Source organism: Triturus cristatus, chromosome 11 (assembly GCF_964204655.1).
Source record: "Triturus cristatus chromosome 11, aTriCri1.1, whole genome shotgun sequence".
In the NCBI taxonomy this organism is placed as follows: Eukaryota; Metazoa; Chordata; class Amphibia; order Caudata; family Salamandridae; genus Triturus; species Triturus cristatus.
Window position 1 is genome coordinate 104,808,573 of NC_140594.1, and position 18,790 is coordinate 104,827,362.

General features: G+C 49.1%; 1 protein-coding gene across 1 annotated transcript in view; it reads left to right on the forward strand.

Annotated features, from left to right (window-relative positions):
- The window catches only part of LOC146783422 (solute carrier family 2, facilitated glucose transporter member 11-like), a 480,741-nt gene that overhangs the window by 200,590 nt on the left and 261,361 nt on the right, over positions 1 to 18,790 (forward strand). Inside the window, exon 5 of the mRNA XM_085632832.1 lies at positions 7,333 to 7,457. Within this exon, the coding sequence (XP_085488958.1) occupies positions 7,333 to 7,457 (125 nt within the window). The remainder of the gene's footprint in view (positions 1 to 7,332; positions 7,458 to 18,790) is intronic.

Consider the following 18,790-nt stretch of genomic DNA (forward strand, 5'->3'; position numbering starts at 1 on the left):
ATCCCCAATTTAAAACGTGCCATGGTGCGTGTTTGCACACGTCACCTCAGGCCCCGTCCCCTCCCTTCACCACTGTGTAAACGCGCCCTGTGGCTGTTCTAAGTTGAGAGATTAAGTCCCCTTGAATCCTAAGGGTCCCTAGGGTCACACTAGACCACTAGGTACCTCCAGTAAGCGCCACAGAGCAGCGTTGCAGAGAGGTGTAAAAAGGGGCTTGGCCTCAGAACACCTGTCTGCAGCGCAGCTCCCTGGCGCATACTGGAGATGCCTGTTGGGGGCGCGTTTGCAGAGTGCTGCATGGAGGGGGCATGGCCTCCGGGACGATGCCAGTCTTTTATTTATTTTATTTTTTTAAGAAGGGGGGCTGTGTGGTTCCCCTTCTTATTCTAATTTATTGGCCCTGATGACCCCATCCCCCAGGGCCTGTCTCCTAATTATATTTTTTTGACCCCAATCCCCAGGGCCGGCCACTGTTTTTTATTATTTTTAAAAAATATATATTTATAGACACACCTAGGACATGCTGGACAAACCGTACGCACCTATCACCATGACGATTTGCGTGATATTCATTAAAAGGCGACTATGCATGCAATTAATCCACGTGGAATGTATTTACACCACTAGTGAAGCTCTGACATGTCTGATGCTCTACCGTGCCTAATCCCGGTAGACACCCTTGTCGTTTATTTATACAAACATGGGTAGCTATTGACGGGCACATTTAATACACATGCACACCAAGCCATCCAAAGGGGATTCGACAAAAATTCGACCAAAACTATGCAAGAAACCCCCCTCACAGTTAATAAAACACACATCCACTGCCGGATGTGTAATACTTTTTATTTTACTCTCTGGAAAGGGGACGAACATCACTTGCGAGTCACAGCGCGCTCCTGACAGAGCCCAATGCTGTGTTACACCCACCATTGCCTGCCGAGTGCCACACACCTCTGTATTGTATTCCACTAGCTAGTGCATATGCTATGACACTCTCTGGCCCATGTGCACTGTAACACCACCCCGTGAAAATGTCATGCCACACTTGTCTTCGCACGGGTTATATTGCCCCATCTAACGTGCCTTCCTCGATGCCTATGTTATAACGCACAGTGCTATGCCATACATATTACAATTTGGGATCCATATCTTTGTCACAGTGCATATGCAACGTTACACTCCCCAGCACATATTTTATATTACAACTTTAGAGACTAGTTAGGTTACACAACACTGCCCTGTGCATATTACACTCCAAGGCGCATATCGCATAGCACGCGCTAGTGCCTGTGCTATCTCGCGCTCTCCAATGAATCTGTCATTGCGCACAATGTATTGCATATTATATTTCACGCCTGGTTCATCTTATATCACACTTTTTGGTGCATAGTTTATACCATACACTATATCTAGTTTTCATTTTCAATCGTGCTCTCAGGACTATGTTCTATATAACAATGTGTTCACCTACCCTTTTCACGGGCATTACATTTTGCGATAGGGGGTGGAGGGTCAGGGGGTGTTTCTGCCAAGTGAGCCCGGAGTCACAGTCACAAACGTCCTCTTCTTCCTGAATAAAAGTGAGATTATGCTGCATACTTGTTCATATTTTAAGTAGTTCGCACAGACACAATGTTTTAAAAACAATAAAGTTCCTAATACCCGCCTTCTCTGAACAGTTAGCTTGTTGCCCCATCCCCTTCCTCCCTATCCTCTGTTGTGTGAATCCATGGACTAGCCTCCTCCCTCCTGCCATGCATGGTCTGATGTGCTGCCACTGCCCTCAATTTAGTATGATGTACCAGTCCACTCCTCCTGCCCTCCATTGCCCAATTCTATGCCCCATCATTGACCTCCTGCTTAAACTCTGTGCTTAGCTTGCTGCCCCTATTCTCCTTCCCCCTGCCCTCCGATGTCTTTGTGCATGCTCCTGCTCCATCCTTTTTGCCCACCATGTCCCATGGACCTGCCACTCCTATCTACTCTGAGTGTTCTGTTGAGCTGCCACTCCCCTCCCACCTGCCTAGCATTGTCAGATGACTGTAACCTGTCCCTGCCACCTCCACCCTGCCTGTCCACATGCCATGCCCCTATCCTCTTCCTCCTGTCCTACATGGTCCATTGTACTGCCACACCCTTCTGCCCTCCCTGGTCTGTTGTGCTGCAACTGCTCCTCCTGCCTGCCCCGTGTGGTCTGTTGTGAGGTCCCTTCCCCTGAACTTTCTTGTCTGTGCACAGGTCCTGACCCTCCCTTCTATCCTCCATCGTCCTTTGTGCATGCCCCTCCACCCTCCTTCTTGCCCATCATAGCCATTGTGCTGCCACTAACCCTCCCACTTGCCATGCATGGTCTTCTGTGCTGCCATGGCCCCTCCCACCTTCCCTGTGTGGTCAGTTAGCTGCCCCTGACCCCCTCCCACCTTCCCTCCATGGTCTGTGTGTATGCCATCACAGTCTCACTGTTGCTCTTCATGGTGTGTCTTGCTTCTAGTGCCCATCCTGCCTGACCTCCATGGCTATCTTGCTGCTCCTGCCCTGCCCCCTTGCCCCCATCCCTACTCCCTCCCTCCTGGCTTGTCTGTTCCATTGTAATGCCCCTGATCCGTCCCTCCTGCCCTTTATGGTCTGTTATGCTGCAGCTTTCTCTCCTGTCTGTCCATTATGGTCAGCTAGCTACCATTGCCTCTTGCCCCTCTGTTCTCTGTTGTCCATGTGCATGGTCCTGTCTCCTCCCTCTTGCTTTCTATGGATTGTTGTGCTGCACTCCCGTCCTGCATGCCCTGTGTGGTGTATTGTGCTGCTGCAAACCCTGATGCCTGCCCTGCAGGGTCAGTTTGGTGCACCTCTCCATGTCCCTCCTGTCCTCTGTTATCCAAGTCCATGTCCCTATCCCATTTCCTTCCATGATCCAATGTACCATACTTGCGAACATTTTGAACTTGGTAAGAGGGAGATTTTGAAAAAAAACTGGGGTATTGATTTTCCCCTTTGAGTTACATTGAAAAAGAGGATATTGTAGACAGGAGACAGATCAAATAAAGCCCATTTGAGCTTAAAAACATTGGACGTTTCCTGGCTGAATCGGGTCTGTTGGCATGTATGGTTGTACTACCATTGCCTCTTCCTTCTGCCCACAATGGTCTATTACATTGCCACAGCCTTGAAGGAGGGTAGATTTTGTATCACAAGGGGCCCCTGGCCCGTTCTGTCCACACCTGAAGTATGAGACCCTTGTCCTTGCCCTGCCAGCTGCATTTGTAGGCTGTATTAAATTGACCAGCGGGTCCTGTGTTGCTATATAATTATCCTGAGACATCCTTACCACTCAGCCAGCATAAAACCCCTGTGTAGGCCCTTCTGTTCAATATGTAGGCCTCTTTGTTAAATTGACCATAGCTCTGCAATTTTAGTGTATAGCAGTCTGAAGGCAGGTCTGCGAGGCCTTCTGATCCAAACTAGTAGCCCCCACCCTACCCGAGTGCTCCGTGCTCGGTATCAAAGTTCAACATCCCCCTGAAGCTGTCGACATACAGTAGGCTGCATCCTGGACTGGTACTTGCTTCCTGGGCAGGTTTCCCGCTTTTAAGGAAGTGGCAACAGCAGAGCGTCAAGTTAGGAGAACTGAGGAGATTTTATACATGAATATATTGAATTCCCGTACAATACCCATTATTTTCTGCTTGCTCTATGGAACTTACGATAAGCGATTGGCCTGAGAGACTGACCTTTTCACCCAGTCCATTGTCAGCATTAAGTGGGTAAATGACGAAATGTCTGGTAAAATCTGCAGACGAAGCTTTTGGGTAGCATACGTAGGTAGATGTAGCGTGCAAAGGAGCCCACAAAATGATATAAAAAGGGAGCACCCACAGATATCGACGGACTACCTCGCCGTCTGTATGTAGGTTAACAGGCAGTGCAGGTTTTCCCCAAGAGCTGGGAGCTCTTGTCTTCCTTTGCTTAAAATGTCTTGCTCTGCTTTGCTTGAAGTATCTTATTCTATTTTACCTATATGAAATGTCATGTTATGTTTAACCATTGTTCTCTTTACTTTTGCATTTAAAAGATTTTGTATTGTAATTGCAGGAATGCTTGCTCTAAGAGTAAACGTGAGTGTTCCTAGGTAACATTTTCCTTGGTGTAACTTGTTTCTCATGATGCATTTATAGATGTGTTTTCTCTCTCTCTCTGTCAGTACATTAATTGAGATACAGAGAATATTATGACAGCTGTATGATTATCTGGATTCTGTATTTTGTACTTTATGTCTCTATTCTGCGGTTACTTTGAAGTTGCATCTTCTCATTAAACTGCCATTGTATTCTGCCTCCAATTCCATGTCTCATATGTCTGTTTTCTTCATTTTTGGAGCAAGCGTTCCTAGGCACCCCGGCTCAAATTAAGGTGCCCCTTTTGTCCCTGACTCACTCTCCTGCTCAGTTCTGTGGTGGCTCCCGGGGATCTGGGTACCGCCCCTAGCTTCCTTGACCCGTAATAGATCTTCCCTCCAACAGCCTCTCTTGCAAGTCCTGTATTGTTGGTTTGTTGCCCCTGCCCCCCTTTCCACTGCCCTCCATAGTCTGTTGTGCTTCCACGGCCCTTCCTGCCTGCTCAGTGTGGTTAAATTGTTGCCTTTGCACCCTCCTACCTGCCTTCAATTTTCAGAGTCCGTGCCCCTGGCCTCTGCCTCTCAACAGTATCCTAATGAACAACTAGATTGCTAACATTCTATATTTATTACAAAAGTGTGGAACGCCTGACATCATCTTGATGTAATCAAAACTGTAATACCTAGAGCATTTCCTTTAGAAATTACATATATGAGAGGGTCTTATTGGCATCAAAATTATGGTTAGTGCTCTAAAAGACTAAAATAAGGACATATTTTCTGAGTTTTCAAATAGCGACAAAGCACTTTTAAATTATTTGTTATCTTTATGTTTTTTTATCCAGTTGACCACTTGATTAAATGTTGCACTTAGGGGAGAGGATGTGGTGTTACTTCCAGAACTGCAGACTTTGCAACTGGGGAACCAGGTTGAAGTTTCTGCTTCAGCTCGACATTCTGTGATTCTGGTCAAATCACTTAGTCTCCCCATGTCTACAACCAAAATGAATTTGTTCTTGTGTGATGTAACCAATGCTCATGTAAAGCACTCCAATACCTGACAAGTCTGCACTATATAACACTGCAAAAACACAAAATAATAAGTGTTTTGCACACTTCTGTCATTGGGCTATATTTGGGCTACATCTGGGTGATTTTGGGCTACATTTGGGCTCTTTGTCTCCGGTGGCCATCTTGGGAGATTTATTTGTTATGAAGTTTCCTAATTTCCTCATGTACTGCAGTCTCCTCAGTAGGAAATGCTTTCAGTTTTTTACTTTGATTCCATCATGAAGGTATTCAGATATGTCACACATTTGCCATAAATTCTGAATGTTAGCACTCTAGTTGCTCATTAGATCACTGTAGTAAAACTACTGCACCATGGAAGTCTGCTCCTGGTATTAAAAGTGCATGTTTCAGTCTGCATGTCAGAATTTTTTAATGAAGTAGAAGAGGATTTGAGAAGTCACTCAAAATGTGCCCTCATTTTCTTTCTTCAGCATTAATCATAATTTCTATGGCAAAATGAACCTCCTCATTGTGTTCCTTTTTAAATTAAATGTTTTAAGTGTTACCAGTTTATTCCAATCAAGATGGCTTCAGGTGTGCCATACTTTTGTCATAATGAAGACAGTAAGCGCTCTAGTTGTTTTTAAGAACATTCTGGGACATTCTGTCATTGGGCTATACTTGGGCTACATCTGGGTGATATTTGGGCTACATTTGGGCTCTTTTGTCTCTGGTGGCCATCTTGGGAGACTTATTTGTTATGAAGTTTCCTAATTTCCTCATTTACTGCAGTCTCCTCAGTAGGAAATACTTTCAGTTTTTTACTTTGATTCCATCAAGAAGGCATTCAGATGTGTCACACATTTGCCATAAATTCAGAATGTTAGCACTCTTTTTGCTCATTAGATCACTGTAGTAAAGCTACTGCTCACCAGGGAAAACTGCTGCTGGTATTGAAAGTGCATGTTTCAGTCTGCATGTCAGAATTTTTTAATGAAATAGAAGAGGATTTGAGAAGTCACTCAAAATGTGCCCTAATTTTTCTTTCTGCAGCACTAATCATACTTTTTATGGAAAAATGAACCCCCTCATTTTGTTCCTTTTTAAATTAAATATTTTAAGAGTTACCACTTTAATCCAAGCAAGATGGCTTCAGGTGTGCCATACGTTTATCATAAGTAGGACTGTTAGCGCTCTAGTAGTTCTTTGGAACACTCTGGGAAGCTGCAGTAGAACACAAAGGAATCAACTGACAGTCTCTGCCCTTGTTGGATGTACATGTTTTACTGAGAATGTCAGACTTCATTCTCACATGACTGAGAAAGATAATGTGAATTTACAGAAAATAAGCTCTCAGTTTAGCCTATAGATCACCTTCCAAACCTCTGTGGTAAAAGCATGAGAAAATATTTTTCTCTCAATCATGATATCCCAGCAGAAGGCTTTTTCACATGGTGAAATCACCTTAGAACATACCACAATTCCTAAAATGAGTATGGTACCATCAACAAATGATTTATAATGTAACTAAAGTCTTAAAACCTTCTATTAACTGCAATGCTTTTTAATGAGGTGCTATCATGTATATTGGTCCCAAGATGGCTGCCAACACTTCTTGGATGAAGTGCTGACAGCCAATCAGATCTCAGGATGAGATGTGTGGCTAGGCTCCGCCCACATATATATATGCTTTTAAATGCTATTTTCTCAGGAAATACTGAACAGATTTACACCAGACCTGCAAAAGGCACTTCCTTGACCTTGTGGCTACCTCTCTGCCAAATTTCAAGTAATTCTGTTCAGCCGTTCGGGCTGTAGCTGTGTCTAAAGGTCCTATGGAAAAATGCATGGGGAAAACGCGTTTTGGGACCCCCCTTTTTTCTCGGCCCCTGCTTGACGAATCCCCCCGAGACTTTCAGGGTAGGAGCGGAGCGTAGCGCCCCACCTATTTTGAAAATTTCGCGAGGATTCGTCGACCGGCGCCAAAGTTATTCCAAATAGAATGTTGCGGATTTCCTATGGAAACAGGGTCCTAACTATAACTACCTACTGGCGACCGCCAGTAGGTAATATATATATATATATATACACCTCCTAATATTTTTCTATTAAAAATCTATTACGGTGACCATCCTTCACATCTTTAGACTCCTGTCCAATTGTCTCAAATAAAATAAAAACATACAGTAATCAACTTGTGTGTTATGCAGGAGAACATGTCAAGTGTGGAACAGCCTGCTCCCTGTGCTGGCTTCCATTCTCTTTGCCTGCAGCAAGATGGCTGGCTCCTTCGAGATGATTCTGGTGGTACGCTTCATTGCTGGCTTCAATTCAGGTATGCTCTTACAAAATCCTCTTTACGTCCAAAGTACATAGATACTCTTTTTTCACTCATAAGATACTTTCAGACTTGGTAATAATTCTTCTACTGTTTTTTCTATATTTATTGCAACTTCGTAACAGAATTGAACTATTCCTGCCCAAACAATTTCAAATTTGTGTTGTCAAGTTTGGGGGTCCAAAACCCCATGAAAATTCAGCCTACTCATAGATCTGTACAGAGGTGGATGTAACCAATGGGTTTAGAATGGATTATGCAGGTACTCCATTCTATTTCTCCCTTTCCTCTGATGTGTCATTATGTTTTGGTCCAGGAGATGACATGACTGCACTGGCTAGGAGGGATCATCTCTCTTTTCTATGTTTGTATTTCTCCCTCCTTACAGTTGATTGTTGCATGTGATGTGCGCTAGATTAGGCCCATATAGCTACAAGTAGGATTCCTCTCAAAGGGATGATGAGAGCTTACTTTGCTGTGGAGGGTGTCATCCTGACGTAGAAAGAGAAGGAGTTGGAGTGGAATTTTCTCACACCATTGCTTTTTTGAGATAGATAATGATAGACATTTGCCTAGATGTTAAGTGACTAACTGAAAAAAAAACATTCACATTGTCATTGATGGAGAGGACATGAGACTTACCAAAGATGATACTATAACGTCATCTCTCAAAGGTTCCACAGACAATGATGAAAGAAGAATGTAACTTTAGCATTTTTAAAAGAAATCATTATCGCCTTAAATCCTTTCTCATCCCAGTCATTACATATTAAAAGGAGCCCACCTCTTACATCTGCCATGTTTCTCAAGTGGGGAAACTGTTTGTTCCCTTCCATGTCTTCTCTCAGGATCCCCTGCTCCTAAGAATGATGCCATAACATGAGGTACCACACTCCTGTCACCCTACATTTATGACTGTTATGATACACATTATGTGCAGGTATAAGGCATGCCTTTCGGGGAACATGAGTGACAACAGTTGATTTAAAAGATAAGTGACACATTAAGGTTTTTCTTCTGGGATAGACTAACAAATATTGAATTTATCCCAAGACAATGGTGAACCTGTTTGGACCAGATAATTTCTAACATACTTCAGAAGTTAAAGGCATGTGGAAATGTATTGAAGAAGAGCACAGTGCCACACAGTGAATAGAGTTTGTGTGAGTGCCTGGGTGCCCAGATAGGGCAACATTGGAGTGATAGCAGGCATGAGGTGCACTTCTGGAATGCAGTGGTGGAGAGTGCCACTGGCACAGTTCTTAGTCATGGTGGCAGAGTCGGTCATGGGCACTGTTCTTGCTTATGGTGGTGAGATCAGCCCTGATCTCGCTTCATGCACAGCCATAAGCTTCACCATTGATCCGCTATTTCCAGTTAGAACTGTGATTGTGGAGAGACAGCACCCACCACTCCTATGACTCACAGTCACTCTCTGTAGTCTTCCTTCTCCTGGTAGTCTAATTCGGCTCTGGGGTATTGTTGCATCTACCATTCTCAGGACAGTCACACCTTCTGTTGGGATGGCAGTCTCCTTCTCTCGGAAGGAAGGCTGGCTTCTAGCTGCTTCAGGCCAGGGAAAACGCTACTTCTAGTAAGGCAAGACTTTAGGTTGATGTCCCCACACCTCTAGGAAGCTGGCTGTGAGGCAGACACTAACTCTGGTGGTACAACAGTTCTCTGAGTAGCTTTCAGAGCACTCTCTTTCTTGGTCAAAGATAAAACGGAACTGAATAAGAAGTAGGTAGGTGGCTCACGCTTTCATATAGGCGGAGCCAAAAAGGGATGTTTATCCACTGTCTGTATTGTCAGAACTGCTTTGGAATGGTTCCACTTTCAAGTACCTTTTGTAGGCTGTCTTTGGACACTGCTTTAGTGTACAATGATGCACCTCACAGGAGGGTAGTTTACAGCTTTAAGTTCTCACAAAATAGGTAGATTAAACTGTGAGCTTTCTGGGCCTGGTTATTAAAAGCCACAGTGAACAGTGATCCGGAAAGAGGCAAAAAGCTGACCTACTCTTAAGGATCCATCACACTGAACACTGCAGCCTGCAGTCTACCCCTTCACACTTACCTTCTACCAAAATAGCTGCAAATGCTATAGGAAGACTAACCAGCATCTCCTCTCAAAACAATCCCTAATCATATTCCTAGAAGAGCTTTATATCCACTGTCCCCACCTTAATGTCAAGGTCTCCTCCCTCTTACTACAGGAATGTTAGCAACACACTAACAGTGTCCGGAAAAATAACCTCACCTTCAACTTGTGCACAGGAACAGGCCCAGGATTCCAAAATGGAAACCACAGGCCTCCAATACTCTGGCTCACCCATGCACACAATGCATCTATTACACAGACCATGCACATGAAAATGTACAACATACCCTAGTAATGTTAACTTTAGGAACTGGGTTACCACATAGAAGTGAAAGTTTACAAAAGTGGACCACCACTAAAGTGACACACATAAACATATCTGTTCACAAGGGGGCGTGGCCTGGCGCCGATATAGGAGGTCGAGGATCCCAGAGCTCCTCGGCGGCCTCCCTCTGTTATCAGCGATCCTGAGGATTATCGGGCCCCTTACCTACCGGAGTGATGGGGAACGCCTGGTGAGCTGGTGGGTGCTCCCTTGGTGGCGGGAACCTGCTGGAGACTGAGAGCGGCTTCCTCCTTCTCTCAGCCGCGTACCTGGCATCAGCGCCGCAAGATGGCGGCAGAACCTGGCCATTGAAAGTGCTCTGGCTCGGAGTCCTGTTGGGGCCGGACTTTGCTCTGGGCAGCGCTGGGGGCCTACGAGTGAGCCCTCTGTGAAAGCGGGCGGCGGACGGCAGCGGAGCTGCCCAGCGGCGATTGCTGCAGACGAGGCGCTGCGACTGGGGGCTGCTGCCTGGTCTTAAGATGGCGGCCTGGTGACGGACGGGAGAGGAGACCTGCACGGCGCGGCGGCAGTGGCCGCAGTGGTGAGGGCGCTGTTGGCGAGCCGGCGGAGCGGGCCTGCTGCCTGCCTCCCGCCTTGCCTTACTCTACTGTGCTGGTGGACGCTTCCAGGAGAGGGGGGGGCGACAGACTGGAGGCGCCGATAGCCGGTTGGCGGTGAGAGGATCCCTTCTTTGGAGGAGGGCCTCACTGTTGGTGGCGGACTTTGCTCGGGAGGCCCACTAGGCTGCTGGTGACGGAGAGCGGCTTCCTCCTTCTCCCCGCCGCGTAACTGACAACAGCGCCGCAAGAGGGCGGAGGAATCTGGCCGCCAAGAGAGCTGTGACCCGTTGCTCTTTGGGGGCCCTGACTTTGCCCTTGGCAGCGCTGGGGGCTTAGGAGTGAGTCCTCTGAGAAGAAATAGGCGGGTGGCAGCTGACGACGAAGTGGACCCAGCGGCGAGTTCTACAGGCGAGGCGCCGCGACCGGGGGCTAATGCCTGGCCTTGAGGTGGCGGCCTGGTGACGGCCGAGTGAGGAGACCTGCACGGCGCGGTGATTGCGGTGAGGGCGCTGCTGGTGAACCGGCGGAGCGAGACTGCTGCCTGCCCCCTGCCTTTCCTTGCTTTGCTGTGCTGGGGGAGGCTTTCAGGAGTGGGGGGTGTGGTGAACTGGAGGCGACAAGAGACGGCTGGTGGCGAGAGGATCCCGTAACTGAAAGCGGGCTTAGCTGTTGGTGGCGGAATGTGCCCGTGGGCCCACTAGAACTGCTAGTGCCTGGGATCTTGCTGTCCTCATTGGCTATCTCTACACTTTACCCTTGGGGCACACTGGACTGCCTGGGGGTGCGAGTGGGATCACTGTGAGGGTGCTCGTGGAGGCGGCGGGCGCTGGAAGACTGGCAGGGTACTTCGAGCCTATGCCCTGTGGTTTAGAGGTGCCTTGCCCAGGGTGGTTATGACTAGGGGGGCTGCACGTGGGCCGTTGGCTCCCCACGGAGGGTGCCGCTGACCTGCAGGGGGTCGAGGAGGAGTGAAGATCCGGGGAGCGCGGGCGGACTACTGATTTCTCCCTGTGAAGTGTGGGCTGTGTGGAGTGCCCCTGTTCACCTCTATGACTGGAGGGTGTGGGGTTCTGCCCCTGGATGCTTCAGGACTGCTGGTGCCACGGTAGCTGGTCTCCATATTCACGTTGCACTGAAGTTACCCCTGCTTTTGGTAGCTGGAAGTTGCTGGAGTGGAGGCCGTCTGGAGGCCTGGGGCACTGGGTGTGCGTTTGCGATGGGTTGAACGTCATGGAGGCGGGGATTTGCTGTCCGACGGGATGAAGATGGGGTGCACCGGTCTGAAGGCGAGGACACTGTGACGAACACCCCCAGGGCAGAGACTTTGAGTGGTCCTACCTTGGTGGACATAATGCAGGCCATCACGGCCTCCCGAGAGGCACTCGAGACCAAGATAGACACTATAGGTGTGGACCTTGCTTTACCTAAAGATGAACACAGGAAGCTGAAGGAACGGGTGGCGACAAATGAGCGGACAATGGCGGACGTACCGGATAGGGTGACCACCTTGCAGCACTCCTTGGAACAGATGGCGAATAGGGTGCGAGTGCTGGAGCTGAGAGCGGAAGACAGCAAGGGGCGCTCCCGCAGGAATAACCTCCGCATCGTAGGTGTTCTGGAACGGGCGGAGGGGAAGGATGCAGTCCAATACCTGGAAGACTGGCTCCGATCTGAGGTTGCACCGGAGGGGTTATCCCCGTTTTTTGCCCTGGAGAGAGCCCACAGAGTCCCCGCTGGGCCTCCTAAGCCGGGGGCGCCCCCACGGCCCATGGTGGCACGATTGCTGCATTATCAGGGCAGGGACCACCTCCTGCAGCAAGCTCGAGAGAAACAACACCTGCAGATTGCTAACTCCAGGGTGATGCTCTTCCCGGACTACACCCGGGAGGTCCAGAAGCAGCGCGCCTCTTTCTTCGCTCTCAAGCGGAAATTACAACAACTCCACATTTCCTATGCGATGCTCTTTCCGGCGCAACTGCGGGTGGTGGACGGCTCCAGCACCCTCATTTTCACTGCCCCGCAGGACGCGTGGCACTGGCTCGAGACGCGGCAGGCGGGATCGCCGTGGAGCCCATTGGGGAGTGTCGGGGAGAAGAGGGCCCCTGTTGCAGTGAGTCTGCCGGGACCCCTGTCACCACCGGATCGCCGCCTTGAGCGCGACAGAGCGGTACAGGCGGTAGTGGCGATTAGTCAGAGTGAATCCAGGCCCGCTTCTGCTGCTTCTAGCCAGGTGTTGGTGAGGTCCGGATCTTCTTCGGCTACCAGCACGAGCAGGGACTCCGATAATGAGCTGCCTGAGGTCACTCTGCAAAAAGTGGACTTGTTTGGCTGATTGGGACCTGCCTGGGGGGGTGGAACGTGCTTGTACTGTCGCCCAGATCTGTTTATTGGCGGGGGTGTGGCCAGGGAGAGGAGGGGAGTTGCTTTTACTGGAATGGCACCGGGGGGGGTTCTTGAGGGGTTTCCTGTTGGGTTGCTCACACTTGACAGGGGGAGAGCCGGGAGGGCTTTGGGTCTCATGTGTCGGCTCACGTTTCACTATCCATGATGGCAAGGTTTACTGTTCCGCTTGTTTGGACGAGGACTAGTTTTAGGGTGCCTGTCCTGGGGTGTGGGAGTTTGGGGAGTTGGGATGCTGGGGTAGGGGAAGGGGAGGGTGGAACCAAGCATGTCGCAGCAAGAGGTGGACTGAGCAGTGATTACAGTGCTGTGTTATGGCTGCCACCGTAGGCATTAAGTGTATATCGTGGAACATTAGGGGGATGCACACCATGACTCGACGGCATACGATTCATGCTTATCTTCGACGGCGGGGGGTGCAGATAGCCTTGTCGCAGGAAACGCACCTGGACAAGCAGGAGGGGCTAGCATTGCAACGGCGATGGAGAGGGCAGATGTTCTGTACCACATACTCGGCATATGCACGGGCGTGATGGTTTGGATCCGAGCAGGGGTGCCGTTTTAGAACACTGGGCAGATGATAGACCTGGATGGTCGCTATGTGGTGGTTGCAGGGCGGCTAGATGGTAGGGATATTGTTTTAGGTAGTATCTATGCCCCGAACTCAGACCAGTACTCCTTTTTTGCACGCCTTTCTGGCAAACTGGCTCCGTGGCTGACGGGCTCAGTGCTACTGGGTGGCGACTTTAATTGTATCACTGATGTCTCACTGGATCGTTCCCATCCTCCTCTACCGGATTCTCCGGTCCATCGGTTGGCTAAAGTGCGACAGGAGTGGCAGCAACAGTGGGGGCTGACGGATACCTGGAGAGCGCATCACCCGGCTGATAGGGATTATTCCTACTTCTCATCATTACATGCCTTACATGTCCGGTTGGACTCGATCCTTAGCTCCCCAGATGTCCATGGGGCAATGGTCCATAGTGAATATTTAGCTAGGATGGCGTCGGATCATAATCCTCTGTTGACAGTCTTGCATTGGCTGTGGGATCGTCCTGCCATCCCCACCTGGCGACTTCGTCCGGACACCTTAGAGGACCCGGTGTTCTGGGATACTATTGGGTTGGCTATTGATGACTATTTTTGACTTAACACCGGAACAGCATCGTCTAGGGGGGTGGAATGAGATGCGTTCAAGGCAGTAATTCGGGGGCGATGTATAGGCGAGGTGGTGGGAACCCGCAGAGTATTGCTTGAAGAAGTGCAGAAGGCAGAGCGAGGAGGAGAGGGAGCGCCCGGAACGCCCGGACAGACATACAGGGCTGCTTGAGGCATGAGAGGCTTTTGCAGTCCAACTTGAGAGGCTGAGATGCTTTGATTTCAAGGCATACACAGATAAGGCGGGGGTGCTGCTAGCTTGGCTGGCTAACCCGGTGCGTAGGGGCACACAGATACTGGAGCTGAGGGGACCGGGAGGGGAGGTATTTCTCACCCAGAAGCGCATTAATACATGTTTCCTGCATTATTATGCGGAGTTATATCGAAGCAGATTGGGACCTGGGACGCCGGGTGATGAGGATTTCTTGCCCAAAGCGGAGTTGCCACGCCTGGAGGCTGACGCCTCCGAGGTGCTGGGCCATGATATTGAAGTAGGTGAGGTACGTAGTGCCATAAAGCGCATGACCAGGAACAAAACGCCGGGGACAGACGGGCTCCCCGTTGAATTTTATGCAGCTTATACGGATGCTATTGCTCCCCATTTGGTGGCACTCTATAACACGGCGCGTCGGGAGGGTGTCCTCCCTGCCTCCACGCGAGAGGCTCTCATAGTCCCCCTCCTCAAGCCGGGCAAGCCTACCTGGGATCGTTCAACCTATAGGCCCCTAGCGATGCTAAATCTCGATTACAAGATTTTAAGCAGCATCTTGGCCAGTTGTTAGATGCCTCATATGACGGTGTTGGTTCATGTGGACCAAGCTGGGTTTATTCCCTCTCGCAATACTGCGATGAATGTCCGCAGACTCCTGCGCATTTTGGGGTCCAACTCCTATGGCAAGGAAGAAGCTTGTATTTTTGCGGTTGATATCGAGAAAGCTTTTGATAGCCTGGAGTGGCCCTACCTTTTTAATGTATTGTGAGATTTCGGTTTGGGAGAAAACTTTGTGCAGTGGACGGCGCTGCTTTACAGTGCTTCCACTGCACGGGTACGGACGGGGGGTCTGATTTCTGGCACCTGCACGGTCGCTCGGGAAACAAGACAGGGATGCCCACTGTCCCCCTTATTGTTTGCCCTGGCAATAGAACGCATGGCTGCACACACCAGGTCAGGGCAGTATTTCCCAGGGATCATAGTGGAGGGAAGAGTACACCACATAGCGCTGTATGCGGATGATCTCCTTATGTTTCTGCCGGATACTGGGGATGCGTTACGGGGAGCGTGAGTCTTGCTGGAGACCTTGGGGAGGGTGGCGGGCCTCAGGGTGAATTGGAATAAGTCCTGTCTGTTCCCTATCAGACCGGGGGAGCAGGATCAGTCGAGGGTGGGGGATGTCTTGTGGGAATTCCGGTGTTTACCATATTTGGGGACACAAATTTATCATGACCCCACTGACCTGCTGGAGGGTAATGTGGGGCGGGCAGTGCGGGGAGAAAAGTCCTGCTTTGATTTTTGGGGTACCCTTCCACTGTCGGTGGCTGGTAGGGTTGCTCTGGTGAAAATGATCATCTTGCCTCGGTTTTTTAATTATTTTGGGACCCTCCCCGTTTGGATTCCGAGCAGGCTCTTTGCCCAGCTGAACACTTTGATTACAGGGTTTCTTTGAGGAACTGGCCGAAGGAGGGTGGTGTCAGCTACCCTGCAAAGGCCCAGGGCGGAGGGGGTCTTGCGCTGCCGGACTTTGAGGCTTACTATCATGCTGCGCAACTTCAGTGGTTCACGAAATGGGTGGCGGGTCACATCAGGCGGCCGGAGGAACAGGATGGGTCGGACCCAAGTTGGCACCTTCTGTCCTGTGTGCTGCTGCGGGCGCCACTGAGAGGTACCATCCTGCCGCCAGAGTTGGGAACGATCCGACACTGTTGGGCACGACTGATCAGGAGGGCACATGGGGGGACCCCTTATGCTCCTGAGATCCCGTTGCGGATGTGCGAGGCGTTGCCACATGGGGGAGACTGGAGTCAGCTGCTGGCCTGGGAGGAAGCGGGAGTCACCGCCATAGGTGATCTTCTTCCCTTTCAAGACCTCTGTGAGCGCCATGATCTACCATGGGGGGATTTTCTTTTGCATGCTGCGCTGTCTGCAGCCATTAGGAAGCATTGGCGCAGTGGGCTGGTGGAACCAGATACGTCTCTCCCTTGCCAATATGTAGTGATGGCGGCGCGTACTTTTAAAGCGGTGACCTGCCTTTATCGTCGGATCACGAGCGACATGCGCAAACCGCTGACGGCGCTGCGTCTCAAGTGGGAGGTGGATCTAGGGGAAGCCATTGCAGAAAAGGCTAGGGAGGCGATTGTGGAGCGGCCGTGGAAATGTTCTCGGAATGCAAGGTTCCAACTCATCCAATTTTATATCTTCCATAGGGCCTATCTCACCCCCGGTAAAATTGCTGAGTACTTTGGGGGGTTGGGTGATTGCCCCCGTTGTGCTCAGAGTGGGGTGAACCTTCTGCACATGCTCTGAGACTGCCCACGAGTGGGAGACTTTTGGCGGGAGGTGATGACTGCCCTGCTGACTGTGACAGAGAGAGAGCTAGTGATGTCGCCTGGACTCTGCTTGTTGCATTGGTTCCCGCACACCACCAAGACTAAGGTTACTAGCCGGTTTATAGACCTGGGGTTGATCCTGGCAAAGCGATAACTTACCTCCCATTGGAAAGCGAGGCAGAGTCCTAGTTTGGTGTGGTGGAACAGGGAGATGGTGAAGTGGGCCGAGAGTGAAGGGAACTATAGGTTACAGATGGCCCGGCGTAGTGGCAGTGAGAAGTCTCAGGAAATGACGCAAGCATGGGTGCCACTCCTGGAGTTGCTCAAACACCCTCCAGACGATGGTGCAGAGTTCTGAGGTGAGGGGCGTGGCAGGGGGCACTTGAGCGACTCTTCACCGCAGGAGGGAGTGTGGAGCGGGGGATGACGCCTGGCTCATGGGATCAGGAGAGATGATTTTTCCCGATGTTCTTGTCCGACTCAGTGCTGTGTCCCATATGGTAGGGAACGTGGGAGGTGGACTGCGAGGTACATCTGGTCTAGTGAATACCTTAGTGGATGGCGACATGCTTGGCTGGGTGGTTGGGGGGGTTTTGCTGGGGAGGTTTTTGAGTAGGAGGGGGGAGAGGGTGGGGGGACTGATGTTCCACTCTGTTACATTGGAGGGTATATGTACGGCGGGCAGCAGGGTAATGTGGATATTTTATGGAATGTTAGATATTGACCTAGGCTGCGATTGTTGAGCTGTTGATGGTACTTCCTTTAGATCCTTGCTATCGCCCAGGCATTGGGCGGCGGGGATGTGTTTGACTTTACATGAAACTTAATAAAAGTCTGTTTAAAAAAAAAAAAAACGTATCTGTTCACAACTACTGAGTGAAAAAAACATAGTATGCTGCCACCACTGCGCTATATGCAAAGCCCATGACAGGGATGGTAGTCCATTGTCAGATACATGAGGGCGCTCTTTGTGCACCCCTTCAAGTCCAGGGCAGGTACAGGACTTTGTCCATGTCAAGGAACAGGTCAAGGCCTTTGCACACATGCTAAGATCAACATGAAATTGGGGCTAAAATCAAAAACCCAGTTATTGGATTCTTGCAGCCAGGCACTCAGGGCAGGGAACCATGACTGTACACCATGCAGGGGGCATTCTTGTTACACCAGCTTTGATCATATTATGTATTTGTTGAATATTATCCCAAGTGTGTTCCCAATGTTGCCAATATGTCTAGGGCAATGAGTTAATGAATAAAGAAAGAAAGAAAATGTGATTATCTTGTGGACTGTGAGAAGGAATTTGATGATCTGACTGCAAGTTAACCCAAACAATTGCCCGCCTTATGCACATTCAATTTAAAAGATTGATCATTGACTACTTATTAAAGTAAATGATGTGTGCCTGGGATGGGATGTTTAAAGCGATGCAACAGTAAAAATAGATCGATTAGCTGATTGGCTCAATTTCACCAGAGGAAACTTTATGAAGGTAATAGAGGTATTGTTTAATGGAAACAAATGGTGCCTGTTTACTGTACTTCGGTGCTTATTATGTCATGACTAAGGAACACACTGTACAAGGTCTGAAAATGTCCCAATCCTTTTGTTCTTCATTACACCACTAAGTGGTCATTTTCCCACAATGAATATTACTTAGTTATTTATCAATCTGCAAAACAAAAATGTATCCAGGAAGTTTGTGGCAGGGAAGGAGAACTGTTTGTTAGACTAGTTGTGATGAATGTTAGGACAGGATTGTGAAGACTAAGGGACTGATTTAGAGCTTGGTGGATGGAGGTAAATCTGGATGGTGGAGAACAATGCCTCTACCTTCCGGAGAGACTGCTCCTGCCACATTTAAAGTTGTCCACTGACCCTGAGAACAACTCTCTACATTGATGGGAATTGCCGTCATGGTGATGGTTGAAGAAGGAAAAGTTTGATGGATGGTACAGTCAACCATGATGGTCAGCTATCAAACTTTTCTAAAGTCTTTTGTTTTTCAAAAAAAACACTCTACAAGAAACAGCTGGGTTTTTTTTTAAATATTTTTTTTACTGAACAGTTGGTCAGTGTGCATCAAAGTATACATTTGTGGACAATAACATGAGATTCCAAGAAAGAGAGAAATCCACCACATCAGTTTCAGGCAACAGTGACCGACAAATCATTTGGATATAGATGTTCATGCCATAAACCATGAATGAGTTCAGTCCTTATTCAATCTCACTCCTCCCACCCTC